General features: G+C 34.2%; 2 protein-coding genes across 4 annotated transcripts; one reads left to right on the top strand and one right to left on the bottom strand.

Moving 5' to 3' along the window:
* Nucleotides 1-1,098: 1,098 nt before the first annotated feature.
* LOC132068746 (uncharacterized) lies at nt 1,099-4,130 on the top strand. Its single transcript, XM_059462437.1, has 2 exons — nt 1,099-1,422; nt 3,704-4,130. Exons 1-2 carry the CDS (start codon nt 1,259-1,261, stop codon nt 3,837-3,839), a joined length of 300 nt encoding a protein of 99 aa, XP_059318420.1. The 5' UTR covers nt 1,099-1,258; the 3' UTR covers nt 3,840-4,130.
* A 1,254-nt stretch (nt 4,131-5,384) lies between these two features.
* On the bottom strand, nt 5,385-15,891 carry LOC132068745 (respiratory burst oxidase homolog protein E-like). 3 transcript variants are annotated; one of them, XM_059462436.1, is made up of 15 exons: nt 15,570-15,891; nt 14,535-15,148; nt 13,458-13,617; nt 11,553-11,601; nt 10,471-10,584; nt 8,716-9,135; nt 8,251-8,634; nt 8,052-8,147; nt 7,714-7,829; nt 7,468-7,638; nt 7,228-7,384; nt 6,957-7,145; nt 6,704-6,832; nt 6,385-6,459; nt 5,385-5,707 (listed from the first exon to the last, which is right to left on the bottom strand). In XM_059462436.1, the coding sequence occupies exons 2-15, from the start codon at nt 15,088-15,090 to the stop codon at nt 5,666-5,668; spliced, it is 2,658 nt and encodes an 885-aa protein (XP_059318419.1). In that variant the 5' UTR covers nt 15,091-15,148; nt 15,570-15,891; the 3' UTR covers nt 5,385-5,665. The 3 variants fall into 3 exon arrangements, with proteins under 3 accessions (XP_059318419.1, XP_059318418.1, XP_059318417.1); XM_059462435.1 differs by having other exon boundaries at nt 6,381-6,459; nt 7,231-7,384; XM_059462434.1 differs by having other exon boundaries at nt 6,381-6,459; nt 15,570-15,890.
* Between the last annotated feature and the right edge of the window lie 3,798 nt (nt 15,892-19,689).

Here is a 19,689-nt window from a genome sequence, read left to right as displayed (position 1 = left end):
CCAATTCTCGTATCAAGCCTTGGCTGAAGAATTACCAGTGGCCTCAATTTCAAAGCAAAACCTTGAGATATGTATTTCATATAAAGAAAAGGAAATACCTTTTCAAAAAATGAAAATTCACACAGAACTAAAATTTGGCTCATGTGTTCAGACACAGAACTAAAATTTGTCTCAACTCTATTAGACTTTTCACTTCACCATAGAATCCTTAAATAAATATCCAGTGACAAAGAATAAAATTAGATCTTCCGAAATTCACACTTAAGACAATCTTAATCAGTGAAAGATGCAAAACATGAGATTCCCTCCTAAAAATATTTAATTAAGTGTACTCAAGTACTCATCAGCCTATTGCAAGTTCTTTCTCAACCACGAATAAAAAAATATTTATCGTTCAATTTTTTGATATGTAACTTGTTTTTAAAAGGAACAAATATTTTTCCTCCTTGGTACTAACTTCTAAATTTTACAGATTTTTTCCAAATACAATAACATCTTAAATTATATAGTTGCCTATAATAGGGTTCGACTCCTATATTTTACGCATAATTTTATCCAACATTCTAGTTTTTATTTGGGTTGGTCTCAAACTCCTATATCTTAGGCAGTGATTGGAACTCCTCAAGGAATTAAACCATAAAAAAACTGACATAATAGTGGCAAACGAACAGTTGAAACTTTCATTAAGATTAGAAGTTTATACACATTAGGAGAAGTTTCAAATTTTACAATTTTATCTTTCAAATTTTACAATTTTATCCAGTATGGAATTATTTTATTAAGACTTAATTTATCTTTAGAGGGTATAAAAGCCGTTCAATATTTTAAGGCTATTTTGGTCAACCAATATTTATATTCATGCTTTTAAAATAGTATAGATAGATAGATAAATAAATGCAAGTAGGAATCTAGTAGCTCAGTTAGTTGATTTTCTGAACTCTCATCTTGTTGGTGAAGGTTCGAATCCCCATATTGTAATCTCTTTCCCCTACCCTATATAATTAAAAAAAAAAAAAAAGATAAATAGATAGATATAGAGTAACTACTAAATACTTAGAACATGACTAGGCCCAAAAACTAATCAAACGTTTAAACCAAAAACAAAAGAAAGAAAAAAAGCTAAACAAGCTTGAACACCCGACCCTCCTTCCTCTTTAACTCTCTGGTCCTTGTCCTAAAACCCTAAAAAGAGTTGAAGGGGAAAAGCTAAATTGGTCAACAATTTGGTTATTACTCTCAAACCCAATATCTCAATTTTATGGAGGGGTTGCAGAAGGTTTTTCGTAGTGGGATATCACAGGATGGAAATAGTAGCTTAACCTCTATTTCTTCTTTTCTTGATAATTCAACCTCAAAATCAACTGGCTCTGCTTCTGTTTCATCAGTTGACCAGTCTCAACTCTTGCTTGCTCGCTCTCCCAGGTATTTTCCCCCTTAATTTTCCTCTCTTTCCATACTTTTAAGTTGGCGTTTGGCTATAAATTCCAAAGATTTTTCACTTTGGAATTTATGGAGTTGTGTTCGGTTATGCTTTTTGCAAAGAATAAAAAAATGGCAGCCCGTGCAGTAAGCTCCCGCTATGCGCTTGTCCGGGAAAGAGGTTGGAAGACTATCAGCCTTACCTTGCATTTCTGCCTGTGACCTCCAGGTCACATGGTAGCAACTTTACCAGTTACCTTTTGCAAAGAAGAATGTACTTAAATATAACTGCAACAGAGAAAAGTCAGTTGGAAAAACAAGTTATAAGCTGTTTTCCAAATTTGAAATACAACTTTAAGTTGGATTTGGAATTTTGATGGACAAACAATGTTTTTCAAATAAAGTGTTCCGGGAAAAAAGTGCTACCTCCGTTTTAATTTGTTTGTCTGGTTTTGACTTGGGGCGGGGTTTAATAAAGTAAAGAAGACTTTTGAATCTTAAACTAAAGATATGTAGAATGTACAAAAATGCTCTTTAGTCTTGTGGTCTTAAACATGTCATTTGGAAAGTTGAAATTAAAGAGTTGTCAAATTAGAAAAGAGACATTCTTTTTTAAACAGAAGGCAAGACAAACAATTTGAAACGGAGGGAGTAATTTTTATGGCCAAACGGGTCCTAAGTTTCTCGTATGCTTATCGTGAGAGGTTTTTGTGAAAATTGAGCCTTGGATCCCACAAGCAGATGGAGCATGGCGGCACTAAGTGTGCCCATAACTTGATATATATACTTTAGTTGGAACTTTTAGCAATAATACCCCCTCCTTCCCCCAAAAAAGGGATTATGAGTACGAGGTCAAACCATGTAAACTTTGGTTTCAATTCGGACATGGTTGCTTACATCTTAGATACTGCATACAAAGTTGTGTAAGTCACAACTTTGCTAAAACTTAAGATATACTATAAAAAGTATTTAGAATACTATAGTAACATGACTTTTTTAACTCTCCAAATTGGCAAATAATAATGGTGTCATGTAAAACAAGGAGAGAGATATTATATGATTCATACCAAGTACACACCAACTGAAAGTCATTTTGCAAGGAAGACTATCTTTGCAGAATCAGATACTCCTAGTTGTGAGAGTTTAGATGAATTGAGGAACATAGACTGTGAAGTCTTTGCCACTATGAATTTGCTCGGTTGAGGTTGTTAAATCTTTAACGCATTAACGGAGAATCTTATGGAGTTTGGGGTACTGAAATTGCCTTAATTCGCTTTTGATTAGTGCAAATTGAAAAACCGTCTTTTTTGCATTGGATTCGGTTCAAACGAATATGGTTCCCGTGCTGTAGGGTTGGAAGACTGTAAGTTAAGGTTTTTGGTGCATTTTAATTGTTAAGAGATTGTATATGATCGAGAAATTACACTGATGGTTAGGAGTGGGAAATAAGCAGATTGAGCTGAACTTCGGCGAGTTAAAATGGGGAAATCAATAAATGAGCATATTACTGACCTTCCCAAGGTTTACTTGGGCTATGATGGGCTGATCAGTTGCGCTAAACAATGAGTCGTTTCCCAACCTGCCCAACTTGACCCAAGAAAAATGGCATGGAGTTCAAACTCTAAAATATCATTTTGAGGTAAGAGGAAAAGTGTTCGGAGATATGAAAAACATCACATGGTCAAAACTTAAAAAATCACAAGCCACCTTTTTTTTTTCCTTCTGACGATGGTGGTGTCTGAGCCAACTTGGCCGACCTCAACTATTCCATTGGGTACGTGCTCCCTCTTAGCAGCACAAGCAACTTCTCTATTGAATAAACTGGTCCTTTGGAAGTTGTTCGAATAAAAGCCAATAAGTTGTTATTTTTGATAAATTGAGGTTCATATTGCTATCCCCAACTAGTTTAGGTTTGAGGTTGTTAATATGATTGATTATATGTATGAACATAGGGAGAGAGCGATAGGGGTACTCGATTAAAAAAAAAAAAAAAAAATCAATATGAGAGGCATAATCAAGTTTGGTATTAGTTCTTTTGAGAAATGTATATTCAAGTTTGGTTGGTATCATACATCTTATTTATGGTCATCTTTGCATTTAGCTGATCAAACTTTTTAAATCTTTTATTAGCAATATCAGAAGGTTTGTTTCCATCTAACTAATCTTCCCTATATCTGAGCCTCCTCCCTTATGATCAATTTTCTTAGTGTCTTGTTGGAAAAGATAGTAGATAGTAATGAAAATGCTGTGATTTTCTTATGGATCTGTACACCCTTTTCTACAGACAAGTGATATCACTGTGGACCTGCTCAAAACTCTGTGCCATTTGTTTTGTTGCTGGAGTATTTGTTGGCTATACACTGAAGCGTAGGGTGCATCGATGGGCTTCCAAACTTCTCAGGAGACTGAAGGACGAATAACTTTATGATATTTAGAGTTTATGATTCTCTTTTTTTTTTTTTTTTTTTTTTTGATTAGGTAGCTTGTGATTCTATTTTCAATTATGCATGCCAAATGCCCAAATGTGATGATACTGATTTTCTGTGTTGCATAATTTTTTTGGTCTGAATGTTTGCTGATCAAAGATAGGGTACAATGGAAGAAAAAGATCCATCTAGGTGATAGCTACTAGTTGAGGTTAGGTTTTAGACTCGTATGAAACTTTTTTTAATTTATTAGTATTAGTATTATTTATATACATTTTTAACGTATTTTGCACTTCTATTTATTTATTATGATGATATGACATGAACTTAAATGAAGAAATGGACCCCGGCTGAGGCTTAGTTGTTTTGTTTGTTGATCAAAGAATATAATATAAGAAGAGTACATTGACTTTCTTTTTCTTATTAAAAAAAGATGTATTGATTTTTTAAGATAATACAAACTATTATTTCCTCGTCTCAATTTATGTGAAGGTGTTTGATTAGGCACAGAGTTTTAAGAGAAAAAGAAAGACTTTTGAAACTTGTAGTCTAAAATAAGTCATAGAAATTTTAGTGGCTATAAATCATACCATCAAGTGTAAAATGAGAAGTTTGAAGTTAAATTATTACTAAATTTAGAAAAATGTCATTTTTTGGGATAGAGGGAGTAGATGATTTCGTCTCATCAGCATAAGTCTTGATGGGGAGAGTTACTTGATACCTGTGCTGGTGGAAGGTAGTAGGTACCCAGTGGAATAGTTAAGGTGCGCAATCCCCAAACACTACCATTATTATATTAAAAAAAAAAGATAACACAAACTACTTGAGTGTTTTTTTTTTTTTTTATTCTTCATGGAAGTTCAGAAAATCAGAAAATTCTGATGGTTTGTTCGGTCTCTTAAAATATTTTCCTCTGTGCTTTTCCCTTTTGACTGCTCTCTTCCATATGTATTAGCCTGTTTGGCCAAGTTTAATTTCCCCAAAATTACTTATTTTTTTATCAATAAGTGTTTATTTTTTAAAAAGTGACGTGTTTGTCCAAGCTTTTGAGAGAAAATAAGTGCTTCTGGAGAGTAGCAGAAACAGTTTTTCAAAAGCTAAAAAAATAGCTTTTGCCTAAAAGCACTGTTTTGTAAAAGTACTTTGAGAAAAATACACTTAGAAGCACTTTTTAAAAGCTTGACCAAATACTACTTCTTCTTTGCTCAAAAGTGCTTTTAAAATTAATTGACCGAACACAAACTGTTTTTTGCCAGAAGTACGTTTTTGAAAAGTACTTTTGAAAAAAAAACACTTTTAAAAATAAGCTTGGCCAAACAGGCTCGTAGTTTTTAATAAGGATCTTCCTTGTAATTTTTGATATGTCATTGGACTTTTCTTTGAGGAATGTAAAACATAAACCCATCCTATTGCTGTTTCTCTAGCCCCTCTTTCTGACTGTCCTAAAAATTGCAGCTTTGATCATTGCAAATGCTCTGAGAATTTGATTGGCCATTCTTGACATGCCATGCTTTTTAGCTCATAAGATGTGCACTATGGTACAATAATATTGCTCTTATGTATTTCTGTTAAATAATTGCTTTAATGAACATTTACAATTTTCTATTGAGAAAACTCTCTTTCGGCATAGTATCTTGTATGATACATGCATTTACATTTCTGAATCGATGTATACATGTACATGCATCACATAAATAATTACAAAATGGAAAGGGAAAAACACCACTTGGCTCGTAAGTGAAAATTCTAATATCAGAAGTACTCCTTGTGGAATTCGAAACGCGTGGATGTCTTGGAAGTTAATTCTTGTGATAACTTCTTCAACTCCTTTGCCAAGGCAGGCATCCCGCAGAAGAAGACTCCTGCATATCATTTTGTTAGTGAATCTACCTTGATTATTTTGAATCTCCACTTTCATTTTGCATTTTTTATTTTAACTTTTGGTTCATTTGTCTTTCTGTTCTATTCATTCTCTTTTCTTCCTGAATATTCAACAGAAACTGGGAAGTTCCTGGTTGGATGTTCCACCTTTTAAATGCTTCAACTAGCTAAATACTTTCTGGTGTTAGTTGATCTAATTGTTTTTATACTTCTTGAAGTACAAAGAAGTTACTATTCATGACCTCTGTAATAACTGGCCTATGCCTTTAGGTCCTCTCTAAAGAAACTTAAGATTGATGTGTTTTTTCATTGTAGAATTATGTCCACTCTGTCTTCATCTAATCAACGACCATCTTGTTCTTTGGATATAGCAAATACTGCTGCATTTTTTAGATTCTTCTTCAAGCTTGTATATAATCTTTGATATTAGTTATTAGCCTCTACTATGTGATGATATTCATCGGAATGAGGTAAACTCTCCAGTCCACTTCTTTCTTTATATAGAAATTTCGTCGTCCTTTTTGTTTGTTTTGGAGGTGTCTCATTTTGCTGAATTTACCATTAGCTCTAGAAGTGAGCTCGCAAAATAATGTAGGAAGCAGAACTGCTGGTGCTTAATAACTTATCATAATTAAGATTGTAGAAATTCTTTACCTACTGTTGAATAGGGATGTTTCATAGCTATTCTCTTGAAAACTTCAATCCATTTGGGCCGCGCAAAATGTGTCCTTACCTGCAGTAGAATTAGTTTAATGTCAGTACTGCTTAATTGCACTCTTACTTTCTTCTGTTTTATGGTTGAAAGTATGGCAGCTTTCTTGTAGTAAAACCTTATTCTTTGGGGGGCTGGAATTCAGTCATTAAGCTAAGTGAAACACCTTTTATTTTCTTTTTCATTTACTTGTCAAAAATAAAAAAGAATTTTCTTTTACATTTCTCTTTGAGAAGCTCTGAGTGAGGGTAGTAATGAATCATACCCTAGTGCCAGACAGGATGTCAACGCCATGTTTTGCATGATTAAGTGCCTGGACCAGGGTGATGAGAGCTGATCTGGCATCACCCTCTTCGTAAACACTCGTGAGATAATTATGCATCTCTACCTGACCCTGTTCCATCACCAGAATACAACATAACTGAGTTGATTGGCAACTAAATGGTAAATACTAAAATTCCAATTAGGAGTGAAGAGGGGTGGGCAATTTAAGGGAATCTATCAAGAAGTATGTGTACCTTGTGATCCATCTCTGCAACTTCATTCATCACTCCTTTGAACCACTCTAAGGATCCAGGTTCTCTGGTAACCCAATAAAATTGTGCAGTTCTTGTCCTTTGTGATTTCTTGTTTACACTTGATGCTGTGCTTGAAGAAACAAAACTTGTCCAGCCATCATCTGATGCACTGGTCTCAGTATTCGAATCCTGAAACAGCATCATGGATGTAAGATATTTACTTGGAGCCTAACGCTATTGCTTTTTGAAGTTATGATGAAGTAAGATTTACCACGTTTTCATGTGCTCTTGTATTGTTCAATAGATCCTTTAGGATACTTATAAAAGGTGTAGCTCCAATACCAAGTCCTACAAGAAGCAAGACATCATAATTTTGATAGTCCTGTGCTGGAGCACCATATGGTCCATCAACTAGCAATCGAGGTAAACTGCGTGGGTAGATAGCATTTTTAGACCTTAAAAAGGAAATCATGATGTAGGTTTGACTGGTCAGAAGTGCTGGTAAAGTTACCCTCTTTGATCAACATTTTCATGTTCTTCAAACTTTGCTCGGCCAACTACACATGCTGGACTCTGATCCTCTGTGAATACCCTCTTAAGTTCTTTTGTCCAGTCACCTACAATCCGGATGTAAACACTGAGGTAGTCATCTCCTGGTGCTGATGTTATAGAAAATGGATGCCTGGAGAAAAATTGAAGTATATGTTTAATGCTGTTGGGAACGTAATCAGCTTGCATGTGAAACAACCGTTCCTACCACTCAAACGAGGATATTGTTGGGCACTGCAGGAATATATACTGCCCGCTCTTGTATTTGAAGCCAGCTGGTTTTGACATGATCAAGCTCAAGACATCTCCTGGAAGTACAGAAACCTGTAAGGTCCGAAAATCAATTCTTTATTTGTTTCCTCCTACTTTGTTCTTGATCTTCCTCTCCCTATATACTTAGGTGGTTTTACAGTTTTCTTTAGGAGCTAGTTGCTTGTACTGTCCCAAGAATACAAGTGTAATTAACGAAAACGCCATCTATTTACCAACACATATCAGTTTCTTGCCCTTAGTTTGCTAGAGGTGAAGGCCTCATTAGCAACTTACCTTCAAGATCTTAACTGCATAGTCTTCTGAACGCCATGTTCTCAAACTCCTCTCTGCAATGTAGAGGATTAAGGGAACGGAGATGTACATCCATGTCTGCGATAGTTATTGGTGATACATTGTTAGCATATATATAATCATGGATAAACGTAAACCAAATTAATGCTCGGTTTGTACTAATTATAGTCATAGTCGTTACCGTTTTCTGATACCATTTGTGGACAAAGAATAGGAATGTTCCATGTAGTAGTAGCAATATATAGACCAATGCCAGAAGGTGATGAGAATACCAAAATGCGTTAAAGCCTGTCAATCGGTTCAGAGGAGGTGGCAACTTCAGTATGCTCCTCCTGAAGCGTCGTGTTGCCAGTATGAAGGCTATGGTCATTAAAATTACCATAGAAATACCAGTGATGCCCTCAACACCAGTCAAAAGACTTCTGTAACTTGGCTTCAACTTGTCAAAATCAGAAGCTATGAGTGCAAATTTTTCTGGCGATGAGTTAACCAGATGGGGAAAATCACATGCTAAATGGTTGGCTGCATGAAGTATTATGCCAACAGCTATGGCATGTGCAATAATCTGCCAAGTCATTGCCGTAGTTAAGAAGAATATGATACTACTGACAAATTCAGAAGAAAATTTCAGGTATGCTGTGTTTACCTTGTGAAAATTGATATTGTCATCAAATGGAATAAGTATCCTGGCTCTTGTTGAACGTAACCTAGTTAATATGTTTCGACAAACTGGTAAAAGGATTAGTGCCATGTTAAACTTGAGCGTCTCTGCAGCCCCTTTAGCTGTAGCTAAACAGTAACCCATTACTTGAAATGCTGCCATTTGCCTATACTCCATGAATTTCCAAGTGAAAAGTCCAATCATAGCCAACAACCATAGCAGCAGAATCAAGCCTCTATGCCAGTTCTCTAAGACAAGGCATTTGAGGGCAGAACTTGCTTTCTTTATTATGTTGGCCTTGCTGGTTCCTAAGTTTGGACTCCGATTGACACTCGTTGTGCTTAAAGGCCTACTGTAGCTCATGTAGTTGTCCCTTTGTAGAAGAAGTGTTTCCAACTGCCATAACTGAAGGAAAAGACACATATGGGGATTATGTCACTAGCAGTTCTAACCAAAAAAGTGTTGCTACATGAACTATTTTAACACACTTTTCTGTGGTGCTGATGCTTGATTTTGTCTTCTCATAGGTTATATGATCATTAAAAGATATTTCAAGAAAAACCATTATATTGTGATGTTGTTTAAGCTTAAAAATGTATTATACTTAGATGGCCAAAGGTGCAAATATACCTCTCAACTTTGCGATTTAGAACAGATATACCAGTTGTTACAAAAGTGGTGTATGTATACCCCTGCCGTTACAAAATGGTGCAAATATATCCTTTTCGCTGACGGGATTTTTTTTTGTTTTTGTTTTTTTTTTTAAAATCATTTAGGTTATTTTTAATTAAAAAAAATGCCACATGATTTTTTTAAAAAAGTCTACCTATTTTTTTTTAGTAGACATATTTTTCTAAAGCCACATGGCAATTTTTTTTCTAGTGTGTCGGTCTGGTTCGTTTAAAAAAAATATCTCCGTACTTTTAAAAAATAAGTCTTTTTAAATGAATCAGACTTGACCTACCAGAAAAAAAATTACTATGTGGCTTTAGAAAAGTATGTCTACTCAAAAAACGGAGTAGGCTTTTTTTTTTAAAGTCACGCGCCATTTTTTTAATTAAAAATAACTTAAATGATATTTTTTTTTAAATCCTGTCAGCTAAAAGGTATATTTGCACCATTTTGTAACGGCAGGGGTATATTTGCACCATTTTGTAACGATAGAGGTATATATACACCACTTTTGTAATGAGGGGTATAGCTGCTCCAAATCGCAAAGTTGAGAGGTATATTTACACCTTTGCCCTACTTAGACTGTATCTCAAGCGAAATATTTAAGCGATGACTAGAGAGGAAAGGAGAGTGTTGATTCATTTGTTAGAAAGTTGGAGAAAGTTAAGAAGATATTTTTCTCTTGCTTGGAGGCATTATGTATATTATTGGTAGTAGGGGCAACTATCTTGTTCTTTTTCTTCTTTTTTTTTTCCTTTTTGTAGAACTATCTTTTTCTCAAGATATATATTGTGATAGTAATCTAAAATGTATATACCACACATTCATACATGATCTTGACCTTTTTGTCCTAAATAAATACAAAGAAATTGTGGGTGCAGTAAGACTTTTTGTTCAATGACTTAGTATCCTAAGCTTGTTCAATGACTTAGTATCCTAAGCTTAAATACTCTTTGGAAATGAGGACCGAATTTTCCCCGAATGACCACATAAATTCCAAAATGTTGTAATTTTTGAGTCCCTTCCTAATATTGCAATTTGCAAGGCTGAGGAACAAGATATAGATACCTCAATGTAACCAAGACCTTCTGGGTCTAATTCCTCCATTATCAAAGAAGCATACTCTGCTGCACTTTCCTTCAATCTGGTGAGATTATTTGCTGAAGCGCTCAGCGTTATCAGCTGGTGAAGGAACAAAAAAAAAAAAAAAAAGAAATTAGGAATAATCTGACAATGTAATGAATTTTAACATGCTCGACTGCATCTTTATTAAGTCGTTTGGTTCGCAGACTAAGTTATTTTGGATTATACTCCCGAGATTATTATCCTTGGACTAATTTATTCCACCTCTCAGGTGGGATAAAATAACATCAAGTTTGATGGGATAAGGTGGATATCTCAGGATTTAGTTTGGAATTAAATTTAAAGTTTGTTTGGTTTTTATCCCGGGAATAGTGATAACCTTCAACTGAACAAAATATAAACGTAACTCAAAACTTAATTCTAGGATTAGTTTTTCACTCATATTGTATACAGTTATAGTAGTAACTTTTTTGAGTTTGTTTTTTACTCTTATCGCTAGATACAAATTAAATTGTTTATGAAATAATGTACATGGCAAGCACATAAGAGTCGTTTGGTAGTTGGTTAGAGTTATGCAGGTATTAGTAATACAAGGATTAGCTATGAGGGAATTTATGTATTATTTTATACAGGGTTTAGTTATTCATATACATTATTAGTTATCCCATCTTCTATAATGCATAAAATAATATATAAATCCCATCATAAATTATACATATATTAGTTATGCGGGTTTCTAAATTGCATTGCAAGCCAAACACTGTGTTAATTTTATACATGAATAACTTACCGTCTAACAAGCTACTAAAGATGATATTAGTCATATAGGATTTAATATCTACATAACTCATCTTCAAACCAGCTACCAAACGACCCCTTACAGAGTCTTCTAACCATCGCAATTATTGGAAGATTGACGAACAAGGTTTTATTCTTTTCAATTATTTGACGTGAATTAGTCAAATAGTATGTAGTCTGACCAAAAGTGAACCACTCCACTTGTTTTTTCTTTTCGTAGTTTACCATATATGTTTTGATTGAGAAAGTTCAACTAATGATAATCTTACCTCTTGAACTTCTTCTTTCATGATTCTTCCATCTCCATTGCTATCAGCCCTACAATGAAAATATGAATATTTACATCGTCATCAATTGAAATGTTTGAGATAATTGAAAATTAAATATTTCACCTGTCTCAATTTATGGGACGCTTTGTGCTTTTCAAGAATTAACTTGATTAATCTTTAAAGTTAAATTAAATTTGATTAATTCAGCAATAATTTAAAATTAAAACATAGATACTCGAAACTATACATAAGGGTATCAAAAGTTGCAATTTTTCTCGTTTTAATAGGATATAATATAGGATAGTAAGTGTCTAGACTTTAGACCCTAAAAAGTAAGTGGGAGTTATTAAGAAGAGGACAGTCATTGGAATTCAACAAATAAGCGCGTAGTCAAGGCGCTATATGTAATCTTCAATCCTCAGCACTTATGTGTACTCACAGTATATAATTTGATCGATAGCAATAGGTAATCGTGTATATCAAAGTCAGATTTGTAACATGAAAGATACAATAATTAATTTCGATGTTGACCTACAGCGTAAGCGTGTATATTAAGTCAAATTTGTAACATGAAAGATGCAATAATTACCCCCCTATAGCCAGTAAAACGACTCTAGTAGCGTTTAGTATACATGACATGAGTCTTTCACAAACGTGATTATCACTAAATCATACTCCCTGCAGCTTGATTCCTGTGATGCTCTTTCCTTTTTAATTTGTTTCAAAAAAAATTATATCTTTTTATATTTAGTAACATTTAATTTTAAAATACACATTTTATCCTTAATGAAAAACACAAATATCTATTACTCATTTTAGACCATAAATTTTAAAAAAATTTATTTCTTTTTTAAACTTCATGTCAAGTCAAAACACATTCGTATTGGAACGGAGGGAGTAGTTTATTGATGTACGTTCTCACCCCATTTTATCACTCAACCACACGCGCACACATCCTCCCAATGCATTTGCCAGGATAATCTGATTTAATTATCTATTAATTGTACTTTGCCCGTTTTCTCCCATAGTTTGAAAGAAGGGATTATGAACGTATCAGATGGTCTGAAACAAATTACTCATTACACTACAGCTAGCCTAGAATTCAATGTACGTACGTAAAAAGAAGTAAATCTAATTTATTATTTGACAGAAGAGGCCGATAAAGCTTTCGTGTTATGCCAGCCGAATGCATACTTTCAAACAAATATTAAAAACTGGGGAAGAAGAGGACAATTGAAAATCGAAAAAGCATAAAAAAGTGAGAATATTCTATTTATGTGTCATCTCTATTAATAATAAAATTTTACTAAAGATAAAATAAAAAAATAATTAATTATACCTTAAACTTCTAAAATAATAAATAATTTGAAATTAACTATTTTTAATAATCACGATAAGTAATTTGAGACAAAGAAAGTAATAGCGGCGCCTCATTCCCAAATAACTTGAGCCTTATACAATCGTAGTATATAGTACTAGTACTCTCTCTGTCTCAATTTATGTGATATATTGTTTTTAATCTGTCTCAAAAAGAATGATACATTTCTATATTTAGAAATAATTTAAGTTAAAACTTTCCCTTTTACCCTTAATGAAATGATTTATAGCCACACAAACATCTATGGCTTGATTGATTTATAGCTACAAAAATATATATGACTTGATTTAGATTATAAGTTTCAAAAATCTTTCTTTCTTAAACTCCGTACCTAATCAAATAAATTATATCACATAAATTAGGATGGCGGAGTAATATTTTTACTTTTAGCTATTCTTACTTTTGGGATTCTTGTTTTCCATTTTTATTATTCCAGTCTTTTTTGAAACAAGCAGTAAAAACTGGGGAAGAAGAAGACAATGGAAAACCGAAAAAAGCATAGAATTAAGAGAGTCAGAGAGACACACATGTCAAAGAAAATCTGAAGTCTGGCATGAAAGCTTTGGTCAGAAATCTGCAACCAGAATTCGTGTAGCTCTGTTTTGCTTATCTTTGCCATGTTTTGTCGTCGCCTTCGTACCAATGCATCAAATACTCCCACGGCAAACTCTTTTGTATCTGCCATTCCTACACATACACCGCCATTGTAACACGTCTATATTTACAAATGTAATATAAATATATATTTTATCCGTCCCAATTTATGTGAAGGTGCATGATTGGGATACGAAATTTAAATTTATATTTTTTTTGAAATTTGTGGTTTAGAGTATGCAATAGAAATTTCGTTCGCACATTTCATTATGCTAATGACAATTTTGAAGTTAATATTAATAAATATAATTCGTTTTGGAAATAAATAAAAAGAAAAACGTGTCACGTACGTTGAGAGAGAGAGTAAATTCTAATGACATACACTCCAAGTCCAAGATAAAACACATGTATGAACCTGCCACGTGTAATAAAAAATACTCCTTCTGTTTCAGTTTATATAACCCTATTTCCTTTTTAGTTCGTGTCAAAATAAATGACCTCTATTCTAATTTGAAAACAAATTCACTTTATGAAATGATTTACAGTCATATAAATATTTAAGACTTATTTTGAATCATAAGTTTTAAAAGTCTTCATTCTTTCTTAAATATCCGTACCCAATCAAATGGGTTCACATAAATTGAAACGGAGGAAGTATTATAGTACTATTTATTTAAAACATATCATGATATTTATATATGTTATGATTATAAAACGTAAAATATGAAGGTCGAAGCTAATTAATTTTTTCCGTATATAAAGAGGTGTCATTACTTTAGAAAATACCTGAGGAGAGAGTGGTTAGAAGGTTAAATAACTGATACTAATTTTGTGAAACTTAACTCAAAACTGTTAAACCCAAACGCGTATTGATTGGACCACTTGTGTGCACTTTTGGTGAGACACCAAAAAAAAAAAAGTAGCCTCTTATAATTAATGTGAGTTGTGAATTCGCCGCCAGGGCCCGAGATAAAGATAGCAGATGAATAGAGAAAATTGAATGTACCTACCAACGCATTCACCGAAATCTTCTCTAGCGAGCAAACCATCCTTTGCCAAAGCATTGAAGCGACTCTCAACTTTTCCCCAAAGATCATTCTTAGTTTCAGATGCTTTAGTGGTCTTACTTATGAATCTCAACCCTCCAAGCGCTCTCTGAGCACTCGATTTATTCCTCACCAGCTCCAATCTTGATTTCATCTCCTCTCGTGTCGATAAATTAGTCGTCATCTGATCATCCCTCTGTGGTGATCTCATCCACGGGAATCTTGACAGAAGTCCACTGAGAGAATTTTCTTCTTTTTCAGCAGAAATTTTGGTGTTGTTGTGGTCTGGACTTGGTTTTACGCTACACAAAACTAAGGAATTATCATCCAGTTCTAGGGTGACCTCAACCAAGTTGTCGTGATCGTTGTTTCTCTGTAAATTGTTGAGGAAAATCGGCAACACTGCACCACCAACATGCTCCGATGATGTTTCTGCCTCCGGCATGTCATCAAAGTGCCGGCTATAATTGGAGCGCTTTGAGCTGCTAGGAGATGACCTCAAAAATGACATCAGCTTCATTTTTTATTATTGCTCGCCAATGCATCAAAGTAAAGTCAGGTTCAGCAAACCGACATAACTGGTTCAAGAACAAGAAAGAAGCCAGGTCATAGAACTATCTTAAGTAGTGGAGTCGGCCCTTAGCCGAGACATGATTAAGTCAGCTAATCACTGGCTTTTGCTAGAATCACCACTAAAAATCACTATTTTACCATTGAAAGTTTTAACTTAAAAATATTCAGCAGCTATTTTCACTAAATGTCGGTGGAAAAAAAATCTAAATAGTAAGTGTCTTTACACGAAAATATTAGAAAGTTTCCTATCATTTCAATGAGAACCTATTTTCACCATGCGTTTTTTATGTGAACTGATTTGGTAAAAATGAGGTGAGAAAAATGATGTTTTATAATACGAATTTCTCACGGTGGGAAAAATCTATGTTATCGTAAAGTCGAAGAGGAAGAAGAATGATGTGTTCATATGGTTCTGAAATGACGTACCTGAAACAAACACCTCTTAACCGATCTCTCAACATGATTTCCGTGCTTTCTGGTTTAGCTCTTTAATTTTCGTTCATGCAAGAGAGAGAGAGAGAGAGAATTAGAAAGAGTAGGTGTGGCTTGAAAAGTTCTTGGAAGAATATGATCTTGTAGCAGCTATCATTGTAATACTACTATCTAGTAGTGTCATATGAAATGTAACTAGAGGAGTAAACTATGGGCATTATATATACGTATAGTTTACTTAACAAAAGGCCCTGCCCGCCACGTGTAAAAGTATTGTTTCATTTACTAAATTTTACTATAATTCTACATTAATTGTACGCCTCATAGAGACTTCCTGTATGTATTTTTGGGGGTCAATTTCTCAAATGGTGTTCGTATTAAAAAGATTATAGAATTTGTATATTTTAGGGAGTTAGTTTCTCAAATAGCCACTCAAATTTAAAAAGATTATTATGGAGGAAAGTTAAGTTACTTTATTTTGTAATATCAATAAAATTACTCAGCTTATGTGTTTTATATTACAAAATCACTATTACTGGTTTATGATTTAGATTTGCCCGAAAACCTTGTTGGCATTTGAATTCTAATCCTTCTGTCTCAATTTATGTGATATTTTCCACTTTCCGAGATTTAAACTGCATAGACTTTGACCAACATTTTAAAATGTATTTCTTCACTAAATTGATATGAGAAAAGTTTTTTTCATGTAGTTTCTAATATATAAATTTTAATCTTAAAATATTAAGTTAGGTTATTCAATTTAGCTTCAAAGTTTAGTCAAATTGACTCTCGATGAAAAGTATCACATAAATTGGGAAGGAGGGAGTCAGAGACGTATCTAGGATTTGAAGGTGCCGGGTGCCATAATTTTCTTCAATGTATATTTTGTTAGGAACGTGTTGGGTCGAGTCCATCTCTTTTTAGTTTATTCGGGTCAACTTAATAAGCCTTTTTTTTATTTACAAATATGAAAATTACATCTCAAAAATCAAGAAACAAACATAATTAACATCTTAAACAAGGAATCACACCCATTAACAACAGGGTAGCATCAACATTTTCACCAAGGGACTTGCATCTTTTATGTATATTAAAAAATGAACTTGCACAAGTAAAATAACAACTTCAATAAGGGAATCACACCAATCAAAATAAGAAAAATAATAGAAAAACTCTTCAATAGTTAATTACACACCATAAGTAAATAAAGAATTAGATAAACTACCAGTTCTCAAAAACAAATCATAAGTTTTATGTTTTTTCTAAGCAATGCTTGTGAAATTTCCATCACAATTTAAGTAGTAAAGTGATTTAAATTGAATTTAACAATTATAGAATAGCTCAATTTTTTATAATACACTTCCTCCGTTCATTTTTATTTGTCCACTATACTAAAAATATATGTCCACTTTTACTTATCAGCTGTATAGTTTGAAAAATCAAGATACAATTTATCATTTTATACCTATTTTACCCTTATTGTTAAGTACTCCAATTCATTTCTCATTTTATTTATTGCTTATTAGAAGTGTCCCGAGTCAAATATAGACAAGTAAACATGGACGGAGGGAGTAATAAACAAAAGAAATTATAAGAAATAAAAATAAATTGAATTTGATCTCAATCCAATATTCCCATTGAGACCCAAGTTTTTCGATTTAAATACTCACAGATTTGAGATTAAGAACAATGCTTAATTTAAGGGATTTTGAAGTTTCTGTTTGTGTGTTCTCGCTCGAGATCACAGATAAAATAACAGAATAGAGGAAAGACAATATAACTAATAAAAAGATAAATAGAAAATTGAGAGAGCCGAAAAGGGAATTACTGGTACAAAGGAACTAAAAAGAACAAGAAAAACGGGAGTTGGAAATGTTAAAGATAGATTCAAACTTATGTCTACCAGCCATTGCACCTTTGTCTAATTTGCGACTGGGGGTGGCAGGATCAAATATTTAACCTAGTTTAAGCACATTGCAACATAGATATATAAAAAATTTATCAATTTAAAGGGTGTCATGCCACCCCTACCCTAAAGGGTGGATCCGCTCCTGGAGGGAGTACTAGTTTATATTTCATATAGGACCCAACTAGTAGCCTAGTAATAAAATTTATCGAAACATTTTGTTGAGATCATTTTCGATTTCATTAAAACTAGAAAGTGTTTGTCCATCGAAGAAGCTACTAATCGAAAAATCACAAAACATAGTGATATATTTGAAAACTTCAAGGTAAGACGTCTTTACTGCATTTAATTAGAAAATCACAACTCAAAACATAGTGGGATAATACTTTTAAGTGGGCTGAGTAAGTTTCTTAACTTTATAGGTGTCACGACCCATTTTGCTTAGGCCGTGCGGGCACTTACCTTTCCACCTCGGTAAGCGAACCCTCAACGCAACAATGAATAATACACGAAAGAATGAAACTAAACAGCGGAATAGAACAAATACGTAAGTCTCGTGCTATATCTATATATAAGTAGTAGAAAGAGCGGAATGACAATAAACATCCCCAGGGTCTAGTCTGAGTAATATAAGAGCATCTAAGGAGAATAATACAATCTGGAATACTAATACATAAAATTTCTCAGTCTCTGAAAGAAAAATAGGACATATGATAGGAAAGTCTTCAAGGTCAGCAGACGCCATGCTCACCCTGGAAACTCGAGAGAAAGCTGAAGCGTCGATCAGCCACGGGTCATGGAAGTGGATCCGACCTGGTACTTTGCATTCATAAAAGAATGCAGCAAGTGCAGGTCAGTACAAACAATAGTACTGGTAGGCATCATCGGCCGACTAAGCATAGCTAACACAACCCAGAAAATAAAGCAGATAAGCAAGGAAACTAACAAGTATAAGACAATGCAATCAATTCAAATTATCCGTCATCACCTACGTAGAGCATCTAATCCCAATTGTGCCAAGTCTGAAGGTACCCAATCCAATATCACAATACAACACCAAACATCAAAATCAAGTCATAATGCAATGCAATGCAATGCAGTAATGGTATGAGTGCAATGCAATGCCATGCAAATGCGGTGTACACATGTACTCCGGATGAAAATATCGACGTCTCGGTAGCACAACACAGCGTGACTCGCGAAGTCTAAGTGTTACCCGTCCCGAATTTTTGCCCAACAGATAGACGGGACCCCTGATCTTTGCCCATGGGGGGTTCTCACCGGCACCACCCTGGGGGACCCGCGGAGTCCATGCACTAACAACGATTCCGAAAATATCATCGAAATCGGCCATGCAACAACGATGCCGGAATAGATCATCGGACATCGGCCATCTCACAATCACTCAAGTAAAGAGTTTATCAAATATCAGTTTCATACAATCAACAATTCCGGAATTGATCTTCAAACATCGGCCTGCTCACAATGACTCAAGTAAAAGAGTATATCAAATATCAGTTTCGTACAATCAACGATTTCGGGATTGAACTTCGGACATCGGCCTTCTCACAATCTCTCAAGTAAAAGAGTTTATCAAAATATCAGTTTACTCAATCAACGATACCGGATCATCACCGGGTATCGGCTATGCATCATGAATGAGTGAGAATGCGTGTATCAACATCAACAATCAAGTTCAATATCACAAGTACCAACTATGGGGTACGCCAACAATGTATCATATCACAATACCAACAGTGGGTATGCCAACAATACATCAATATCACAAACCAATATCGGGTATGCCAATAATGTAACCGAATCACAAGTACCAACAGTGGTTACGCCAACAACATATCCAAGTACAAATACCAACAACGGGTATGTCAATTCTATCCCAATCAAGGCGATAACATAGATTCTAATATCTATCTACTACTCATGGCATCAAACCAGCACAATAGAATAATTTAAGCACACATAACGGGGTGGCTAGTCCCAACACTCAACAGGGCCCAACCTAAGGCAATATCCAACCCAACTTCATACCCGAAGGTTCACATGTTGTCTCCGACAATATAATCTAAATATGTGCTTCGCTATACGAAGTCTAACCAAAGGTAAGCCATAACCTACCTAGATGGCCGAACCGTAACACCAACAACTCACTTATTTGCCTTGCCTTTTCGTTGAACCTCAGAACCAAAG

Source organism: Lycium ferocissimum, chromosome 8 (genome assembly GCF_029784015.1).
Source record: "Lycium ferocissimum isolate CSIRO_LF1 chromosome 8, AGI_CSIRO_Lferr_CH_V1, whole genome shotgun sequence".
Taxonomy (NCBI): Eukaryota; Viridiplantae; Streptophyta; class Magnoliopsida; order Solanales; family Solanaceae; genus Lycium; species Lycium ferocissimum.
This window is presented reverse-complemented; position numbering and strand designations above follow the sequence as displayed.